The sequence below is a fragment of the Propithecus coquereli genome, unplaced genomic scaffold (genome assembly GCF_000956105.1).
Source record: "Propithecus coquereli isolate 6110/MARCELLA unplaced genomic scaffold, Pcoq_1.0 Scaffold5, whole genome shotgun sequence".
In the NCBI taxonomy this organism is placed as follows: domain Eukaryota; kingdom Metazoa; phylum Chordata; class Mammalia; order Primates; family Indriidae; genus Propithecus; species Propithecus coquereli.
Genome location: NW_012150840.1, coordinates 9,542,963 through 9,560,356, shown reverse-complemented (window position 1 = coordinate 9,560,356; position 17,394 = coordinate 9,542,963). Strand labels below are relative to the sequence as shown.

At 39.1% G+C, this 17,394-nt stretch overlaps 1 protein-coding gene across 1 annotated transcript in view; it reads left to right on the top strand.

The window, feature by feature from the left end:
- The window catches only part of DCAF5 (DDB1 and CUL4 associated factor 5), a 108,555-nt gene that overhangs the window by 58,800 nt on the left and 32,361 nt on the right, over positions 1-17,394 (top strand). Inside the window, exon 6 of the mRNA XM_012656043.1 lies at positions 12,601-12,874. Within this exon, the coding sequence (XP_012511497.1) occupies positions 12,601-12,874 (274 nt within the window). The remainder of the gene's footprint in view (positions 1-12,600; positions 12,875-17,394) is intronic.

Here is a 17,394-nt window from a genome sequence, read left to right as displayed (position 1 = left end):
GGCCTCAGAAGAAACTGTAAATCTGCTGACACCCTGATCTTGTATTTCTGGCATCCAGAATTGTAAGAAAATAAATTTCTATTGTTTAAACCACCCAGCCTGTAATATTTTGTTATGGCAGCCCTAGCAAACTAATACACTCAAGAATGAAGGGAAGTTCATAAATGCTTTCAGAAAACAAAAACAAAAAGCAAAACAGAGCATCCACAAAGAATGAGAATCAGACTGACCTTCGATTTCTAATTAGCGATACTGGATGCTGGAAGGCAATGGAGCAACGTTTTCAAAGTTCTGAGGGAAAATAATATTTAATCCAGAATTCTATACTCAGATTGAGGATCAGTCAAATGTGATGGCAAAATAAAGGTACTGTCAGTCAACCATGTAAGAACTCAGAATGTTTTACCTTTGACACATCATCACTTATAGAAATTATTTGAAAACACATTTCATCAAAGAAAGGTGTCATTCCAAAAAAGAAGAAGAGATAAACTTTAGGAAAAATAGGCCAACATAGAAGAAGGATGAGGAGAAGGCACCAGTACAAGATAGGCAGGGCCAGAATTCAGCTCATAGTGTCCAGATGTTCAAGTATTGATTCTGTAGCACAGGAACAAAATCCTAAGTTCCCCTAGTCTAGGGTTGCCAGTTTTGGCAAACAAGAATATATCCTGTAAATTATTTGGGACATACTTACACAATAAATTATTTGTTGTTTATCTGAAATTTAAATTGAACAGGGAGTCCTACGTTCTATCCGGCAACTCTATGCTAATCTAAAGGCACTAGTTTTTGTTTCTTAGCCCCTTGCACAATGTCTGGCACATAAGAGGCGCTCATCAAGTGGTCAGTAAAATGTCATCCAGAAAGCTTCTGTACTATAAGGATGATGGAGAATTAAAAAGAAAAAAATCTCAATTAAGAAACTGCAAGGGACTCTTAAGGGGCTCAGAATTTCTAGCAATTTCTTGTTTCTGCATAATTTCAGGGACAGAGTGTGCTTTGATAGACACATAAAGTTCAGATTTGTTTGTTCATGAATTTTTACTTCATCAGCAAATCATTCAACATGCTGAGTCCATAATGTATTCATAATTTGTTCTAAACCTAACATTTATGTTTTATAACTTTGTAACATTGACTTTTGGGAATTTCAGTTAAAAATAAAATTTATTTCTTTATTCTATTTTTTGAAAAAAATATTAAACAACTATGTTATTGGTTTACTATACTATACTTTTTCTCACTATTTTAGAGTGTAGTCCTACTTATAAAAAAATTAACTCTAAAACAGTGCCAGGTAGATCCTTTAGGAGGTATTACAGAAGGAGGCATTATGATCATAGGAGATGACAGCTCCATGCGTTTTATTGCTCCTGAAGACCTTCCAGTGGGACAAGATGCAGAGGTGGAAGACAGTGATATGGATGATCCTGGCCTTATGTGGGTCTAAACTAATGTGTGTGTCTCTGTCTTTACTTTTAACAAAAATGTTTAAAAAGTAAAAACAGAACAAAACAAAACAAAAAAACAAAAATAGAATAAGTATATAAGCAAATATTTTTGTACAGCTCTACAGTGTGTTTGTGTTATAAGCTAAGTGTTATTACAAGAGTCAAAAAGTTTAACAAGTTAAAAGTTTATAGGCCGGGCTCAGTGGCTCATGCCTGTAATCTCATAAGAGCAAGACCCATCTCTACTAAAAATAGAAAAAATTAGCGGTGTGGTGTCGTGTGCCTGTAATCCCAGCTACTTGGGAGGCTGAGGCAGGAGGATTGCTTGAACCCAGGAGTTTAGGGTTGCTATGAACTATGATGACGCCACAGCATTCTAGCCCAGGCAACAGAGTGAGACTCCATCTCAAAAAAAAAAAAAGTTTATGAAGTAAAAATGTTACAGTAAACTAAGGTATTTTATTATTACAGAAAGAAAAATAGTTTTATATACTTTTAATTTTTAATTGACACATAATTGTACATGTTTGTGGGGTACATAGTGATGTTTTGAAACATAATGTATAGGGATCAGATCAGGATAATTAGTATATCCATCATCTCAAACATTTATCATTTCTTTGTGTTGGGAACATTCAATATCCACCTTTAGGTAGTTGAAACTATATAATATATTATTGTTAACTATAGTCATCCCACAGTGGTATGGAACACTAGAACTTATTCTTTCTCCCTAGCTTTAATTTTGTATTCTTTAACAAATCTGTCCCTATCCGTCCCTTCCTCCTGCCCTTCCTAGCCTCTAGTATTCTCTCTTCTACTTTTTACTTCTGTGAGATCAACTTTTTTTTAGCTTCCACATATGAGAGTATGTGGTATTTAACTCTCTGTTCCTGACTTATTTCACTTAGCGTAGTGTTCTCAAGTTCTATGTTGCTGCAAATGACAGGATTTCATTCTTTTTATGGCTGAATAGTACTCCATTGTTTATATATTCCACATTTTCCTTATCCATTCTTTTGTTGTTGGACACCTAGGTTGATTCCATATCTTGGCTATTGTGAATAGTGCTGCAGTAAACAGGGGAATGCAGATGTTTCTTTGATATACTGGTTTTCTTTCCTTTGGATAAGCACTCAGTAGTGGAATTGCTGGATCATATGGTAGTTCTATTTATAGTTTTTTGAGGGACTGCCACACTGTTCTCCATAGTGGCCATACTAGTTTACATTCCCACCAGCAGTGTATAAGAGTTCCCTTTTCTCCACATCCTCACCAGCATTGTTATATTTTGTTTTTGTTTTTTGATAATAGCCATTCTAATTGCGGTGAGATGATACTTCATTGTGGTTTTGATTTGTATTTCTCTGATGATTAGTGATGTTGAGCATTTTTTCATATATTTGTTGACCATATATATGTCTTCTTTTAAGAAATATCCGTTGGGATCATTTGCCCATTTTTAAATCAGATTTTTTTTTTTCTGTTGAGATGTTCGAGTTCCTTGAATATTCTGGATATTAATCCCTCTTTGGATGAATAGTTTGTAAATATTTTCTGCCATTCTGTAGGTTGTCTTTTCACCCTGTTGATTGTTTCATTGGCATGCAGAAGTTTTTTAGTTTGATATAATCCCATTTGTTCAATTTTGCTTTTGTTGCCTATACTTTTGAGGTCTTATCCATAAAATCTTTTCCCAGACCAATGTCCTGAAGCATTTCCCCCATGGTTTTTTCTAGTAGTTATGTAATTTTGGGTCTTACATATAGGTCTTTGGTCCATTTTAAATTGATTTTTGTGTAGGGCGAGAGGTGAGGGTCTAGTTTCATTCTTCTACATATGAATACCCTCAACACCATTTATTTATTTATTTTTGCCTTATGGATAATGTCCAACCTGATCAGCACTTTTTTTTTTTTTTTTTTGAGACAGAGTCTGGCTCTGTGGCCCTGGCTAGAGTGCTGTGGCATCATCCTAGCTCACAGCAACCTCAAACTCCTGGGCTCAAGTGATCCTCCTGCCTCAGCCTCCCGAGTAGCTGGGACTACAGGCATGCGCCACCATACCCGGCTAATTTTTTCTATATATATATTTTTAGTTGTCCAGATAATTTCTTTCTCTTTTTAGTAGAGACGGGGTCTCGCTCTTGCTCAGGCTGGTCTAGAACTCCTGACCTTGAGCGATCTGCCGCCTCGGCCTCCCAGAGTGCTAGGATTACAGGCATGAGCCACCGCGCCCGGCCCTCCAACACCATTTATTGAAGAGACTGTCCATTTCCTGATGAGTGTTCTTGGCACCTTTGTTAAAAATCAGTTGGCTGTAGATATGTGGATTAATTTCTGGGTTCTCTATTCTGTTCCATTGGTCTGTTTGTCTGTTTTCATGCCAGTACCATGCTGTTTCAGTTACTACAGCTTTGTTGTATATTTTGAAGTCCAGTAGGTAGTATGTTGCCTCCAGCTTTGATCCTTTTGCTCAGGATTGCTTTGGTTGTTCTGGATCTTTTGTGGTCCCATATAAATCTTAGGACTTTTTTTTCTGTTTCTGTGAAGAATGTCTTTGGTAATTTGATAGAGATTGCTTTGAATTTGCAGATTGCTTTGGATAGTATGTTCATTTTAGCAATATTCATTCTTTTGATCCATATCTTTCTGTTTGTTTGTATCCCTCTTCAATAAGAAAAATATTGAAAAATAAAGTTAGTGTAGCCTAAGTGTACAGTGTTTATAGAGTCTACGGTAGTTTATGGTAATGTTCTAGGCCTTCACGTTCACTCACCACTCACTCACTGACTCACCCAGAGCAATTTCCAGTGCTGCAGGCTCCATTTGTGTGAGTGCCCTATATAGGTGTACCATTTTTTAAAAAATCTTTTATATCATATTTTTACTGTACCTTTTCTATGTTTAGATACAAATACTAACCATCGTGTTACAGTTGCCTATAGTATTTAGTACAGTAAGAGATAGTAACATGTTCCACGGGTTTGTAGCCTGGGTTATACCGTACAGCCTAAGTGTGTAGTAGGCTGTACCATCTCAGTTTATGTAAGTACTCTATGATGTTCACACAATGATGAGGTTGTCTAAGAGTGCATATCTTAGAATGTATCCCTGTCATTAAGTGACACATGACTGTATAAATGTATCTAGATTTATCTTATTTCTTTTGCCAGTTAAGAACTTAACCCTTTGACCCTCTGTTAAGAGTAAATGTAGGTTTTTCTTCCAGGAAGTCTTTTGTGACTGCTCCCACTCTCGTCTCCTTGGTAGAAGGCAGTTATTCTTCATGGGTCCTCTTATGGCACATCTTCCCATTAATATAGCACTGTTCATGTTATAGAAGGAAACTGGTGGATTTCCTGTTTCTTGTTAGTTATTAAGAGCACGTTATTCATCTAATTTCATCTTTGAATCCGTGTGCCTTGCACAGTACCTAAGATAGTCAGGTATTCAATAAATGTTTAAATGAATGTATGCTTGAAAAAATGAGTTACTGAATTACAGGGAAAGGTATAAAGTGAATGACTTAGACTAATCCTTCTGGCCCTGGTGCATTGCAGTCTGATGCTGATATCTACTAGGTGGAATAATTCACCTCCACAGTGTATTCTGTGAATCATCTTGAATCAAGAAGCAGAAAAAAACTTGCTTGTCCTATTTCTGCTGCTTGGTTATGTGGTAAAGGTCAAGTCATATAATCATAGAATTGGTTTCCTCCAGTGTGAAATGAGGTTGATGACAACCCCACTGACTATTTTATAGGATTATTGTAAGGATTAAATGATATGATGTACATGAAAACTTTTTTTTTTTTTGGAGACAGAGTCTTGCTCTGTTGTCCTGTCTAGAGTGCAGTGGCGTCATCATAGCTCACTGCAACCTCAAACTCTTGGGCTCAAGTGATCCTCCTGCCTCAGCCTCCTGAGTAGCTGGGACTATAGGGGCGCAACCACACCTGGGCCAATTTTTCTATTTTTTGTAGAGACAGAGTCTCACTCTTGCTCAGGCTGGTCTCAAACTCCTGAGCTCAAATGATTCTCCTGCCTTGGCCTGTCAGAGTACTAGGATTACAGGAACGAGCCACCATGTCTGGCCACATGAAAACATTTTGGAAAATAATTTAATGAAGAACTTTTTGCTTCTTCAAGGATATCTATCTTGATATAGTTCCTTCAGTGAATTCTTGATAGTATAAACTTTTAATTTTGTGATCACAGGTTTGATCTTATATTTTATCTGTTGTAAGTCACATATTTTAGATATAGTCTTCTTAGTATACTCTCAGTAATAATGTTGGCCTCATTTATTCATGAATTTACCCATATATAGAAGACTTTCCAGGAACATCACTAATATTTCTGGATTCTGCACAAAATACTTCGTGTTTTGAATCTGTTTTCTGTTCTGATAACATAACTTGGCCATTTATGTATGGACCCTTTGGAAGTGGGATGGCAGATCTGCAGAAGGAAATCAAACTGAGTGTAGTTTCAGACCTAGCCTGGTGACTGTGTCTAGCGCTAACCAAAGGAGGCCTGTTCAGTATCTAGAAACATATCAAAGGAGGAACATTATTTGCCCTCATTGAGAAGGATGGTGAGGGACACTAAAATTTTCAGAGTCCTTTGAAAATTTTTATTTGACTGTCATGCAGGGGAAGCATGCCTGGCATTTCTAGGAACAATAAAGAGGCACCATCTGGTTGAATTAGATAGAGTAAGGGAAGAAGGGAGTGCTAGGGGGTGGGGCCAGAGACATAAAGGATGAAGGGCTTATCTAGGGCTTTGTTGGCATTGTAAGGAATTTGGTTTTTACTCTAGTTGAAATAGGGAGCCACTGAAGGGTTACAAAGAGTTACTATAAAAAAATTTGAAAGCCCTTGTAAGGCGTTCATATTATTGCCATTTAAGGTGACTTTGGTTTTTGGATGCATTCTCAGCAAGTGGCTCCTGTATGAAACAAGCCGTCTTCCTGTAATCACGTCTAATCAGTCCGCAATTTGAGGAAAGGGCTTTTTCCTTGACCTTCCTCTCTTCTCTTGTTTTCAACTGTTTGCGTAAGAGTTCTTTTTACAAAGTACTAAATTGTGATTTTTGTTTTCAGCCCTTCTGCTTAGGATTTTTTCCAGACTTTTCTTCTTTCCTCTTTAACATTCCTCTAGCTTTGTGGCCTTGTCACCTAGCACTCAGTGCACCCACCCTACTTCTTCTCCTGCCATCAAGGACTGCCTATTTACCTGCATATCTTCCCACCCACTCCTTCTGTGCTGCTACTGTTGCTGTAGCAACTGCTGTCTCAAGCTCCCTCCTTCCACTTGCTTTTTTCTTCTTCCTGTCAACCACTGTTCGTTGAACTCTCCCTTCCCAATTTTATACACTGTGAGGTCAGGGCTGATGCTACATAAGATGAAGATTAAATCATTACTTATGAAACTCCTCTCTATTTTGCCAAACTTGGGGTAGAGGGGGGTTTTGAATAAGCTAGGCTGTCTGATGAACTCATGACTAAATGTTGAGTCCCTAATTCTGTGGGAAGGTCATAAATGTCCTAAAACAAACCTATTATGGCACTGCCTCTTAAGTCTCTTTGAGATCTTGGTTGGTTCTGTGTGGCTTTTGGGATCTCTGGGCCAAAGGCAAAAACTTGGGTTCTAGAACGCTTCAACTCTGGACATGTTCCTGTTCTGGAAGACGATGATTAGAAATGCTGCAGTGTCTACCATCCGTGTTTACTTCATGGAAGGGCCGGATATACCATTTGATTACGTAAAGACCTTTTTATCAGAAATTTAGTCATGCCCTGCTGCCAATTTCAGTCAAACTTAAATTTCTAGTTATTCAGAAAGCATACTGAACTCATGTCTGTGTTTCTTTTTCTTTTTTTCTTTCTTTTTTTTTTTGAGACAGGGTCTTGTTCTGTTACCCAGGTTGAAGTGCAGTGGTGCGATCATAGCTCACTGCAGCCTTGAACTCCTGGGCTCAAGTGATCCTTCTGCCTCAGCCTCCTAAGTAGCTGGGACTACAGGCATGCACCACTACACCTAGCTAATTTTTCTTATTTTTTTGTAGAGATAGGATCTCGCTATTACCTAGGCTGGTTTTGACTCCTGGCCTCGAGTGATACTCCCACCTCAGCCTCCCAAACTGCTAGATTAGGATTATAGGTGTGAGCCACCACACCCGGCCATGTTTGTGTTTCAAGCCAGAGAAGTTTGGCTGTGAATCACGTTCTGGGGAAAATAAACTTGTTCATTCACAGATCACAGTGTGTCTTTCTTGAGCTGGATGTCTAACAGTTCTGATTCCTCTAGAAAAATTTCAGTCTTGGGATTGAGGAGTATATTAGGAAAACAGAAGAGAAAGCCCAGGTTCTTCAGCCCCCTTCCAACTCATGTAATACAAATGGTTAAGGGGTTATTGGGACCCTGAACATGCTTGAATGGGACCAGTATGGACTGTGACTCCGTGAACTTGATCACTTTTTACCTAGTATCTTGTAGGATTTGTTATATTCTATGAGTTGTATTAGAGGAAGTACTAAATGTCCCATATTCCTTATAGGTCATTCTGTCTTAAAGCAGAAACTGGGGTGGGGAGAGATTTCCCCACATCTAAAGGACCTCGGTTTTGCCTCTCTGAGGTCTGTGAGTTAGAATGGCAGTGCCTTGACTCCAAGCATTTCAAAGGTTTTATAGAACTTACACACAGAAACTATGGGGAAATTCATGCAGCGGGCTTTGGAAAATTTTGTTGGTACCATCAGGTAGCATCAGATGAATTACTGACTCATGGATTTATGTTAATCTAGGTTTGTGGAGTCTGATCTTGGAAGCTTTTTCAATTCCCTATATTGTGCTGGACAGATAGTCCCAGTTACTTTCCCAGGAAACAGCCTTAGCCTGTTTCTCTTCTGTTTCAAGGCTTTAACCCTGGCCAAGTACTTTAAAAAATGTTCTTTTTACCCCGCCAGAGCAATAAAGAAGTCCAGCTGAGGGTTTTTTGGGTTTTTTTGCCCCTAAAAAAACAAAACTAAAAAGCCCCCACAGGAGACTACCACAGTGAGGAATGTTTTCCTGGTGTTCTGAGGTGTTCTTGCTTTTCTTCCTAGGTCTTTAGCATGCTGACCCTTGGATCACCTCCTACCCTATTCTTATTGCATTTTACAGCAAATCCTTGGATGAAGATAGGTTGGGAATAGATGTATTCCTTTTATTCTTCTTATGGAGATATTTTTATTTGAACTTATTTGAACTTGTTTTGCTAGTTCTTTGATGATACTGCTCATCTCATTTGGGTGTGTAATGGCAACCAGTTCTCTGCAGGAGTGGAGACAGTGGCATTTTCCTTATCAAGATAAATGTCCAGAAAGTAAGTCAAGATCGAGGCATTCTTGTTGTGTATAGGCACCCTCAGTTCTCCAAGAGGAAGTGAGAAATCTGTTCTCCTTCAGGGAATGTGTTGAAAACAGGAAAAAAACATTTCAGGCACTGTTGGCAGAGTGGAACTCTGATCTTTAAAGGCCTTGGAGACCCTTCTGCTAACAGACGTGGGGCTATAAAAAGTGCCATATTGTGTGGTTAGCTTTTCATTGAACCTCCAGTAATCTCCACTCTCCACCTTGTTTTCTCTCCACTTCTCACCCCTAAAATTCCAAAATGGAATCATGTTTCTCAAAGTATAGTTTGAAAGTCACCTGCTTCACAATTAACTGGGGTCGCTTGTTAAATTCAGATACGTGGGCCCACTTCCTACACTGAATTAGAATATCAAACGTGGGGGATCCTGAGAATATACATTTTTTAAAAGTCCTAGATGATTTCTCATACATATTACACTTGGAACTGTAAACTACAGAATCTTTTTTTTGGGGGGGGATGGTTAAATTTTAAACTTTATTGCTGTGTTAGTTGTAGGATCCTTCTTTATTTTCTTTTTCTTTTATTTTAATAGATTTGGGGTGTACAAGTTGAATTCCATTGCATGTATGTATTATATAGCATTGGAGTCTGGGTTTTTGGTCTACCTGTCACCCGAATAGGGTACATTATACCCCAGAGATAATTTTTCTTCCCTCAATTCCTCCCATCCTCCCCTCTTTTGAGTCTCCAATGTCCATTATACCACTCTGTGTCCTTGTGAAGCCATAGTTTAACTCCACTTATTACTCCCACAAGTAATACCATGTGACATTTATTTTTCTGTTCCTGAGTTATCTCACTTAGGATAATGGCCTCCAGTTCCAACCAAGTTGCTGCAAAAGCCATGTATTTCATTCTTTCTTGTCACTGAGTGACATGAGATATATATCCCACATTTTCTTAATCCACTCATCAGTTGATGGGGAACTACGGAATCTTTGACATTATCTTTATATCTTGACTGTGAGGGAAAACTGCTTCTAAGCCTTCTCTCACTGGCAAACTAGATCATCCTTGTCATTCTCACTAGGAGTGGCCAGCTACAGAGCCCCTGCTGAGAAATTATAGTTAATGTAACTCATTTTCTGGGTTTTAGGCGTCATTCCATCCCTCTGGAAGGAATTGAATTTTGTACCAAAACATGAAGTATTCAGTGTTGTTAGCTTCTGCTTTTTAAATAGCATTCCTAAACATTCTAGGAGCAAGAGTCCTATGCACCTTCTTTGTGTGAGAGGTCAGAGTTTTCTGCCCACAAATAGACCCCTATAGTGTAGCCAGATTGCAAATGGTGGGTCAGGAGCTTGGATGGGATGGGCCTGCATGCCTCTCCTTGGCAGACTCCTCCACAGGCCTGACTAAAATAGGCAGAAGAAATTCCTGTAAACTGATGGAAAGGGCGTTTAGGGATGTCTGAGCTGATGCAAACCCCTACTGCTACAGCTGATGGGGCTGGCCAAGTTGCCTTCTGTTGAGTCTTGTTTCCGACTCCCCACTTCTAGTCATCTTACAGATGCTGGTTTATTTGCACACTCCGTGCTGATCTTGGATTGAAAGCTTCTCATTGTTTTTGAGCTTGGTGTTTAGATAACACCACATGCCTGTGGCAGCCAGGGCATCCTCTAAAGGAAATGCCTAGGCTCTGACAGGCCTGTCATTCATTCTCAGTATGCAAGTGAGTGTGGCCTATGTTTAGGACCATTACAAGAACATTTCTCTGCAGGGATTATTACTTGGTGCCTGCAGGGATACTGGGCTTCTTGATTTCTGGAGTTCTGAGGATGGTTTTCTAAGTCTCTTCCCTCTTTCCTTTCATTCCAATCATAAGAGGATTAAAGGCTGTTTTGCCCAAGTCTTGTTTCCACACATATCTGCAGTACCAGAGCATTCTTCCCTTTGGTGAGAAGACTGCTTTGGGGGACACGGGACTGACTGTGGCAGGGGTTGGTACAGGCTGTTTTTATGACCAGGCTAGGTTGGCAGCTGTCCCTGCACTGTGGTTTCAGGGCCCCTTTCCCCATAGGATTATCTCCTTTCTTGTCTGCTTCATCACTCTCTTGCCAAAAAGAAAAAAGAAAATGTATTATCTTCATTCAATATTAAAACTTTTCTGGTAGCATATAGCTCTTAAAGTTTTCACTTGGTAAAATGCCATTAAAACTTCTTCCTTAAAAATATTTCAAATAAATCTGCTAGGCTCTAATGTAGGTCTGTGATTCTCTAGAATTTATAAGCTTTTTTCTCTAAAGCTACTAGGATCATTGTCTCTTCATGACAAAAATGTCTGTGAGACAGAGTGAGTCAGTAGTTCTAACGTGGCACTCATTTTTACAGTATCCCTTACACTTACTTAACTTCACTTTCCAACCAATAAGTAGTTCAGTGCTTCAAGAATTGAACCTGAAATACAAACGAGACCTTGATTATAACATGGGCACTGAGCAGTCATCCCTCTATAATAAAATAGTGTCCAGGTAATCAAGGATCCTGATATCTGAAAGATAAAATGCACATATACCCTCTTATTAATAAAATTAGTATTGTATAATTATTAATGTTCGTGGCCATCCTGATTCACTGTAATAGTGAAAGTATCTTCTGAGTCATCAAAAGAAATTATTTAGAACCGTACTATGTGACTTTTTAACAAAATGTTGTGAACATTATGAAACTACAGAAGACTATTAGGTGAAACAGAATATGCCATTCTCTAGTGAAGCTAGATAAGTGAAATTATATGTATTAACAAAAGTATATTTTAAAGCTAAATATAAACTTTTTGGGAATTATAAAGGGAAACAAGTCCTCTTTCTTTTCTAATTGTTGCACTACTTGCTTTGCATCTAAATTTTAAATTTTTCTTTAATATTTACCCTCTGGTCGTGCCCTGTAGAATATAAAAATTCTTTGTGAACAGATTAAAATTTTAAAATAGGGCTTGGCACAGTGGCTCGCACCTATAATCCTAGCACTTTGGGAGGTGAGGCAAAGGAGTTGGAGACCAGCCTGAGCAATATAGCAAGACCCCACATCTACAAAAAAATTAAAAATTAGCCAAGTGTGGTGGTATGCACTGGTGGTCCTAGCTACTCAGGAAGCTGAGGCAGGAGCATCTCTTGAGCTTAGGAGTTTGAGGTTGCAGTGAGCCACGATAACGCTACTACACTCTAGCCTGGGCAACAGAGAGAGACCTTGTCTCAAAAAGAAAAGGAAAAAAAGATTTAAAAATAAATGTTTGTTATACTTAAGTAATAAAATTATTACTGTTTTAAAAATATCCAGAATAAACAATAAAGTATTATTCTTGCTGATGGTTCTTATATCTCTAATATAGAGGATAAATATATTACTTAAATATCATCCATAATTAGCCAGTTGGGATGGACAGGACTTACTTACATCCCAGGGTCTTGACGAGTATCTCTTTTTAATATGTCTCTTCTTTCAAGATGTTTTTGTTATCCTTTTCTTATGAATTTACTGGTAATTTACATTTTGGAAATTTAAAAGAGGGACTGACAATTTAAGTAACTTTCTTGAAAGTAACCAAGGAGCCATTCCTCCCCTCATTATTATCTTCTAGCCACTGCATAAAAATACCCTTTTGCTGAAATTCAGGTATACAAGGCTGACAGGAAGTCCTGAGCACATGTGAAGAAATAAATTCAGTGTTTTTCAGACTGTTGTCTAGCCTGCCTCATGCCAGATCCTTTTGCTTTCTGTCTTCCAGTTCTCTCCTGCGCTATGGTGGAAACCTATCCCTACAAAGTGCCATGAGTGTGCGATTCAACAGCAATGGGACTCAGCTCCTGGCCCTGAGGCGTCGCTTGCCCCCTGTCCTCTATGACATACACTCTCGCCTGCCTGTGTTCCAGTTTGACAATCAGGGTTACTTCAACTCATGCACAATGAAAAGCTGCTGTTTCGCAGGAGATCGTGACCAGGTATGTGCACTTTGCCTCCTGCATCCCACACTCATGCTTTCCTCTCTGATTGTTCTTTTGGTACTCATCTTTATTTCTTGTTAGCATCAATTGTTCAGGTAGAAACAATTAAGAGGAAACAGTGTCTGGGGACATTCTGGCTTAATAGAGAGTTTCTTCACCAAACCTGCCATGGGGTACATACAAGGCACATACAGTAAACCTAGGCTGGCCACATTATGGTTCTGAGCAACCTGCCAAGATTATTAACAGATTTTAAGCTTCTAAGAGTGTGCCATTTCAAAAGAAAGGGGGAAGTCTGTGGAAAATTAGCCTGCCAGTGAGAGAGACTTTTTTAAAAATCAGTAAAACACAATGATGAATGAAACACCCTAAGTACCATCCAGGGGACATGTATCTTGAATAGCCTCTTGGGATGGCATCTTTTTCTTGGATTAAATGGGCTGAGCAGCTTTGTTTGAGAGGGAGCCAGATGCTGACTCTTTTTCTTTTTACTGCCAGCATCACAACTGGGAGTGGAAAACCCAAGCTGTGAGTTTCCAGCCTTTTTTCAGTTTCACTGGGAATGGAGATACTGATGTTGACTCAAAGCTGGCAGTTTAAAAACATACTTGGCATTCTTATGCCTGTCTGTCTTGGCCATAGAAATTCTAAAGTGGGTGTCAGTGACCAGTTGGACTAGTCTGGGTAATAGAGCTGAATAAAGACAAATAAAAAGAAAGATTGATCAAATAAACAAATGCAATTTTTTTTTCTTCTTAAGCACATATCTTATTGCTACTTCATATATAGATTGGAAAAAAGAGAAACCTTAGTCTCTTGCTAATAGTGTTCTCTTCTTTGGGGCTATCAACTATGTCACGTTTTGACATATAATTCTCACATGCTATACCCCACCTCTTTAGAGTTATTTTTTGGCATAAAGGAAACAATTCTTTGAGAACCTGCCAAGACCCTGCTTTTTGAAGGCAGAGCTAGAATTTTTCTTCCTAGACTGAGGTTGATAGAGGCTCCCTAATATTGTAGTTGAAGGAGTAGGCTTATGTAGTAGGAACAGAATGAATGCTTGTTGAACTGTGTGGCATGTAGATAGATGAGAATATTTTAAGTTTTCTGAGCTAGGGATTTCCCCTTTTATAAATAGAGACTATATATCCAAATTCAGACTTTATACTCAAGTTGGAGTCTTAGGGCCTACTTAGCTGAGATCCACACTGGAGACCACTAGGTGGCCTCAGTTATATAGGCAATGTCTCCTTGGAGAGGCCACAGCACCTGAATGATTTAATTTTTATTTGCCTATATGGTGCTGGAACAGTTTGTTTCTTGGGTAGGAAAAAGCAATTGCTAGAGATGATCAGTTTCATAATAGAACAGATAATTGCCTATCTGCAAAATGGTTGATTTGGCTTCATTTGGCTGTGGAAATGACAACCAAGCCTCTCCCTCCCTCTCTTCCTCTTTTCCTTCTTTCTTCCTTGTTTTTGTTGACTTTCCATCTTCTCTCAGCCTCTTATACTTGTAATTCTTATTTTAATGAATAATAAAGAACATGAAGTAAAGGCAGTAGTTCACTAGGCTTTATTGCCAGAAACACAGGGTCTGATGGAAAGGTGAAGGAACATGGATGTTATGTTTTCTTTGGGTTGTATTTAGCAGCCAAAACCTGTCTGCATGGAGTCCTTAAAAGACCCAGAACGAAGGCCTGTTGCCAAAATATAGAGAACCTAGACCATGGTTTCTCAGCCTTAGCACTATTAACATTTTGGCTAGATAGTTCTTTGGTATGTGGGGCTATCCTCTGTGTTATAGGATAGTTAACAGTATCCCTGGCCTCTGCCCGCTAGATGCCAGTAATATCTTCCTAAGTTGTCCTCCAGACAACCAAAAATGTCTCCAGACATTGCCACTTATCCCCTGGGGGGAAATTGCCCTGGTTGAGACCCTCTGATCTAGATTATAACTACCAAGTTTGCTCAGATGCATTGGGGCAGGTGTTGCCACAGGTAGAGCCACAATAAGACATTTTTTGATGGTTCTAGGTGTGTACATTGAAGATATAGTTGTTTTTGCCTTTCAGTTTATATATAATGATAAAAATATTGAATGGCTTTTGATTTTCTCTATTTAGATAGGCTCATTTATATTTGTGACTTTTGTCCTATGGGAAGAGTTTATAAATAAAATTATATTCTCTCAGACTAGACTGCTTTTTGGTTGGGATAAGTAGTTTCTCTTGGATGAAGGAGGATGCGAAGTCATTGAATCTAACTTTGGATCAGTTAATAGAGTTAAAATCTTAGAAGTCTGTGCATATTCCCCATGTAGATTATCAGAGGTGTATAACTTAGGCAATAGAAAGCACAGAGATTTATGTTTGGGTTTTTTTGGTTCATTCCTTAGGGACTAAGAAATGTGGCGAATTCATCATTGTCTTGTCTCTAAATCCTGGCACACAATGAGAACACAATAAATATTTGCTGAAGTGAATCTTGAGTACTTTGGTCAATGTGTGGTATTTAACTTTCTGGGTCTAAGGCTTTTCTAACTGTAAAACAGGATTGATAAGTATCATTTTTCCTGCTCAACTTCCCGAGGCCTTTAGGAGGATGAATTAAATAATGGATTTATAGTGAAACTGATTTGCTGAGCTTATAGTTTTTAAAGTGTTACACAAGAGGCCAAACTTACTGTCGCAGTCCTAGAACATGTCTCTCAACGGTGATTTATGGGCTCACACCTTCCACACTCAGGGCTAAAACAGCAGCTGTCATGGTTACAGTATGATCAGCAGGACTGACATGTATATTCTCTGACTAGTCCAGACAGGATCTTTTTTGCTGCTTTCAAATTCCAAAACCTTCCCTTTCCTTATATTGGTCTTTATATTTGATCTCATTCCTGTATACTCTGAGAATGCCTACAGCCTGAGGCTGTGTGCTCTGGAACTCTTCATTTAGTCATAGGCTGGGTAACAATCCCAAAGAGGAATCTGAAAATTTCCATAATAGGAATGAACGTGGACAAGTAGTAAGGGATTCTATCTATCTGAGACAATCTTCTAGCTTTTAATTACAATGAGATCAGTCAGTCCATACAAGTAGACCCAGATATAGTCTAGAGCTATGGTCCCCGACCCCCAGGCTGCAGACTGGCACCAGTCTGTGGCCCATTAGGAACTGGGCCACATAGCAGGAGGTGAGTGGCAGGGAAGGGGAGTGAATGCAGTAAGCTTCACCTGTATTTACAGCTGCTCCCCATCACTCGCATCATCACCTGAGCTCTGCCTCCTGTCAGGTCAGTGGCTGCGTTAGATTCTCATAAGAGCTCGAACCCTGCTGTAAACTGTGCATGCGAGGGATCTAGGTTGCATGCTCCTTATAAGAATCTAATGCCTGATCTGAGGTGGAGCTGAGGTGGTGATGCTAGTGCTGGGGAGTGGCTGCAAATACAGATTATCATTAGCAGAGAGGTTAATAGTGCAATAATAATAGAAATAAAGTGCACAATAAATGTAATGCTCTTGAATCATCCCAAAACCACACCTAGTCCATGGAAAAATTATCTTCCATGAAACCGGTCCCTAGTGCCAAAAAAGTTGGGGACCGCTGGTCTAGAGAGCCTGTACTTCTTTTTAGACTATCCTGGGTTCACTAGGTAATTCAGCAACCTCAAAATGAAATTAACATTTTAAGAAATTGGACTCAGGGAATGAAGTATAAAATATGCCGAGTCTACTTTTTGTCTCCCCCATGCTCATTGCCACCACTGTAGACAAATTCTAATTACGGAGCTATTAGAGGTAATTTTGTACAAATCCTTCCTTTCACAGATCAGAAAACTAAGACTCAGAGAGGTTAGGTATACAAGTTTGTAGCTGAGCCAGGACTAGAACCCAGATTTTTGGGCGTTCAGTAGAGACTCCTTTTCACTATACAAATGGTCACAACTTGATGCCAACAGGAGCAAAGCAGGCAGCAAAAATGAATGAATTGGGCTGGGATTGGTGGGAACCGTGGCCAACTGGAGAGCCCATCCCACATCCCATGTAAATGAGACTGCTTCTGCTCAGCTTCAGCCCATTGTTGCCATGTTGGCCTCTGTGTTGCCAGGACCTCTAGTTTTTTTCAAGGGAAAATAGAAATAAAGATTTTTATGTGCAATCTCCTGATTTTTAAATATTGCAACAAATTCATACTTTATTATATGGATAAAACAAATCTGTGCACCATACCTATTCTGCTCTGGAGCCACCAGTTTGAAACCTATGTGCTTCATTCAGCAGGATGTTTTTTCTCATGTTGTACTTTCACAGTCTGTCACTAGTTCATGGGTGAGTGGAGACAAGTTCCTTTTTCCTAGTTCCTACTAAACTCTTCCTAACTTCATGCCTTTTCTCCCTCCATCTTTTAAAATAAGAAAGGAGATATTTACTGAGCATTTACTGTGGGCCAGATGCTGTGGTAGACACATTCACATGACATTGCCAGATGGTACCCTCTAAGATTTTCACTCAAAGCCCTATATACAATCTGTCTTCCCCACTTTTGGCTACAAATACATGGTTTGTTTATATATAT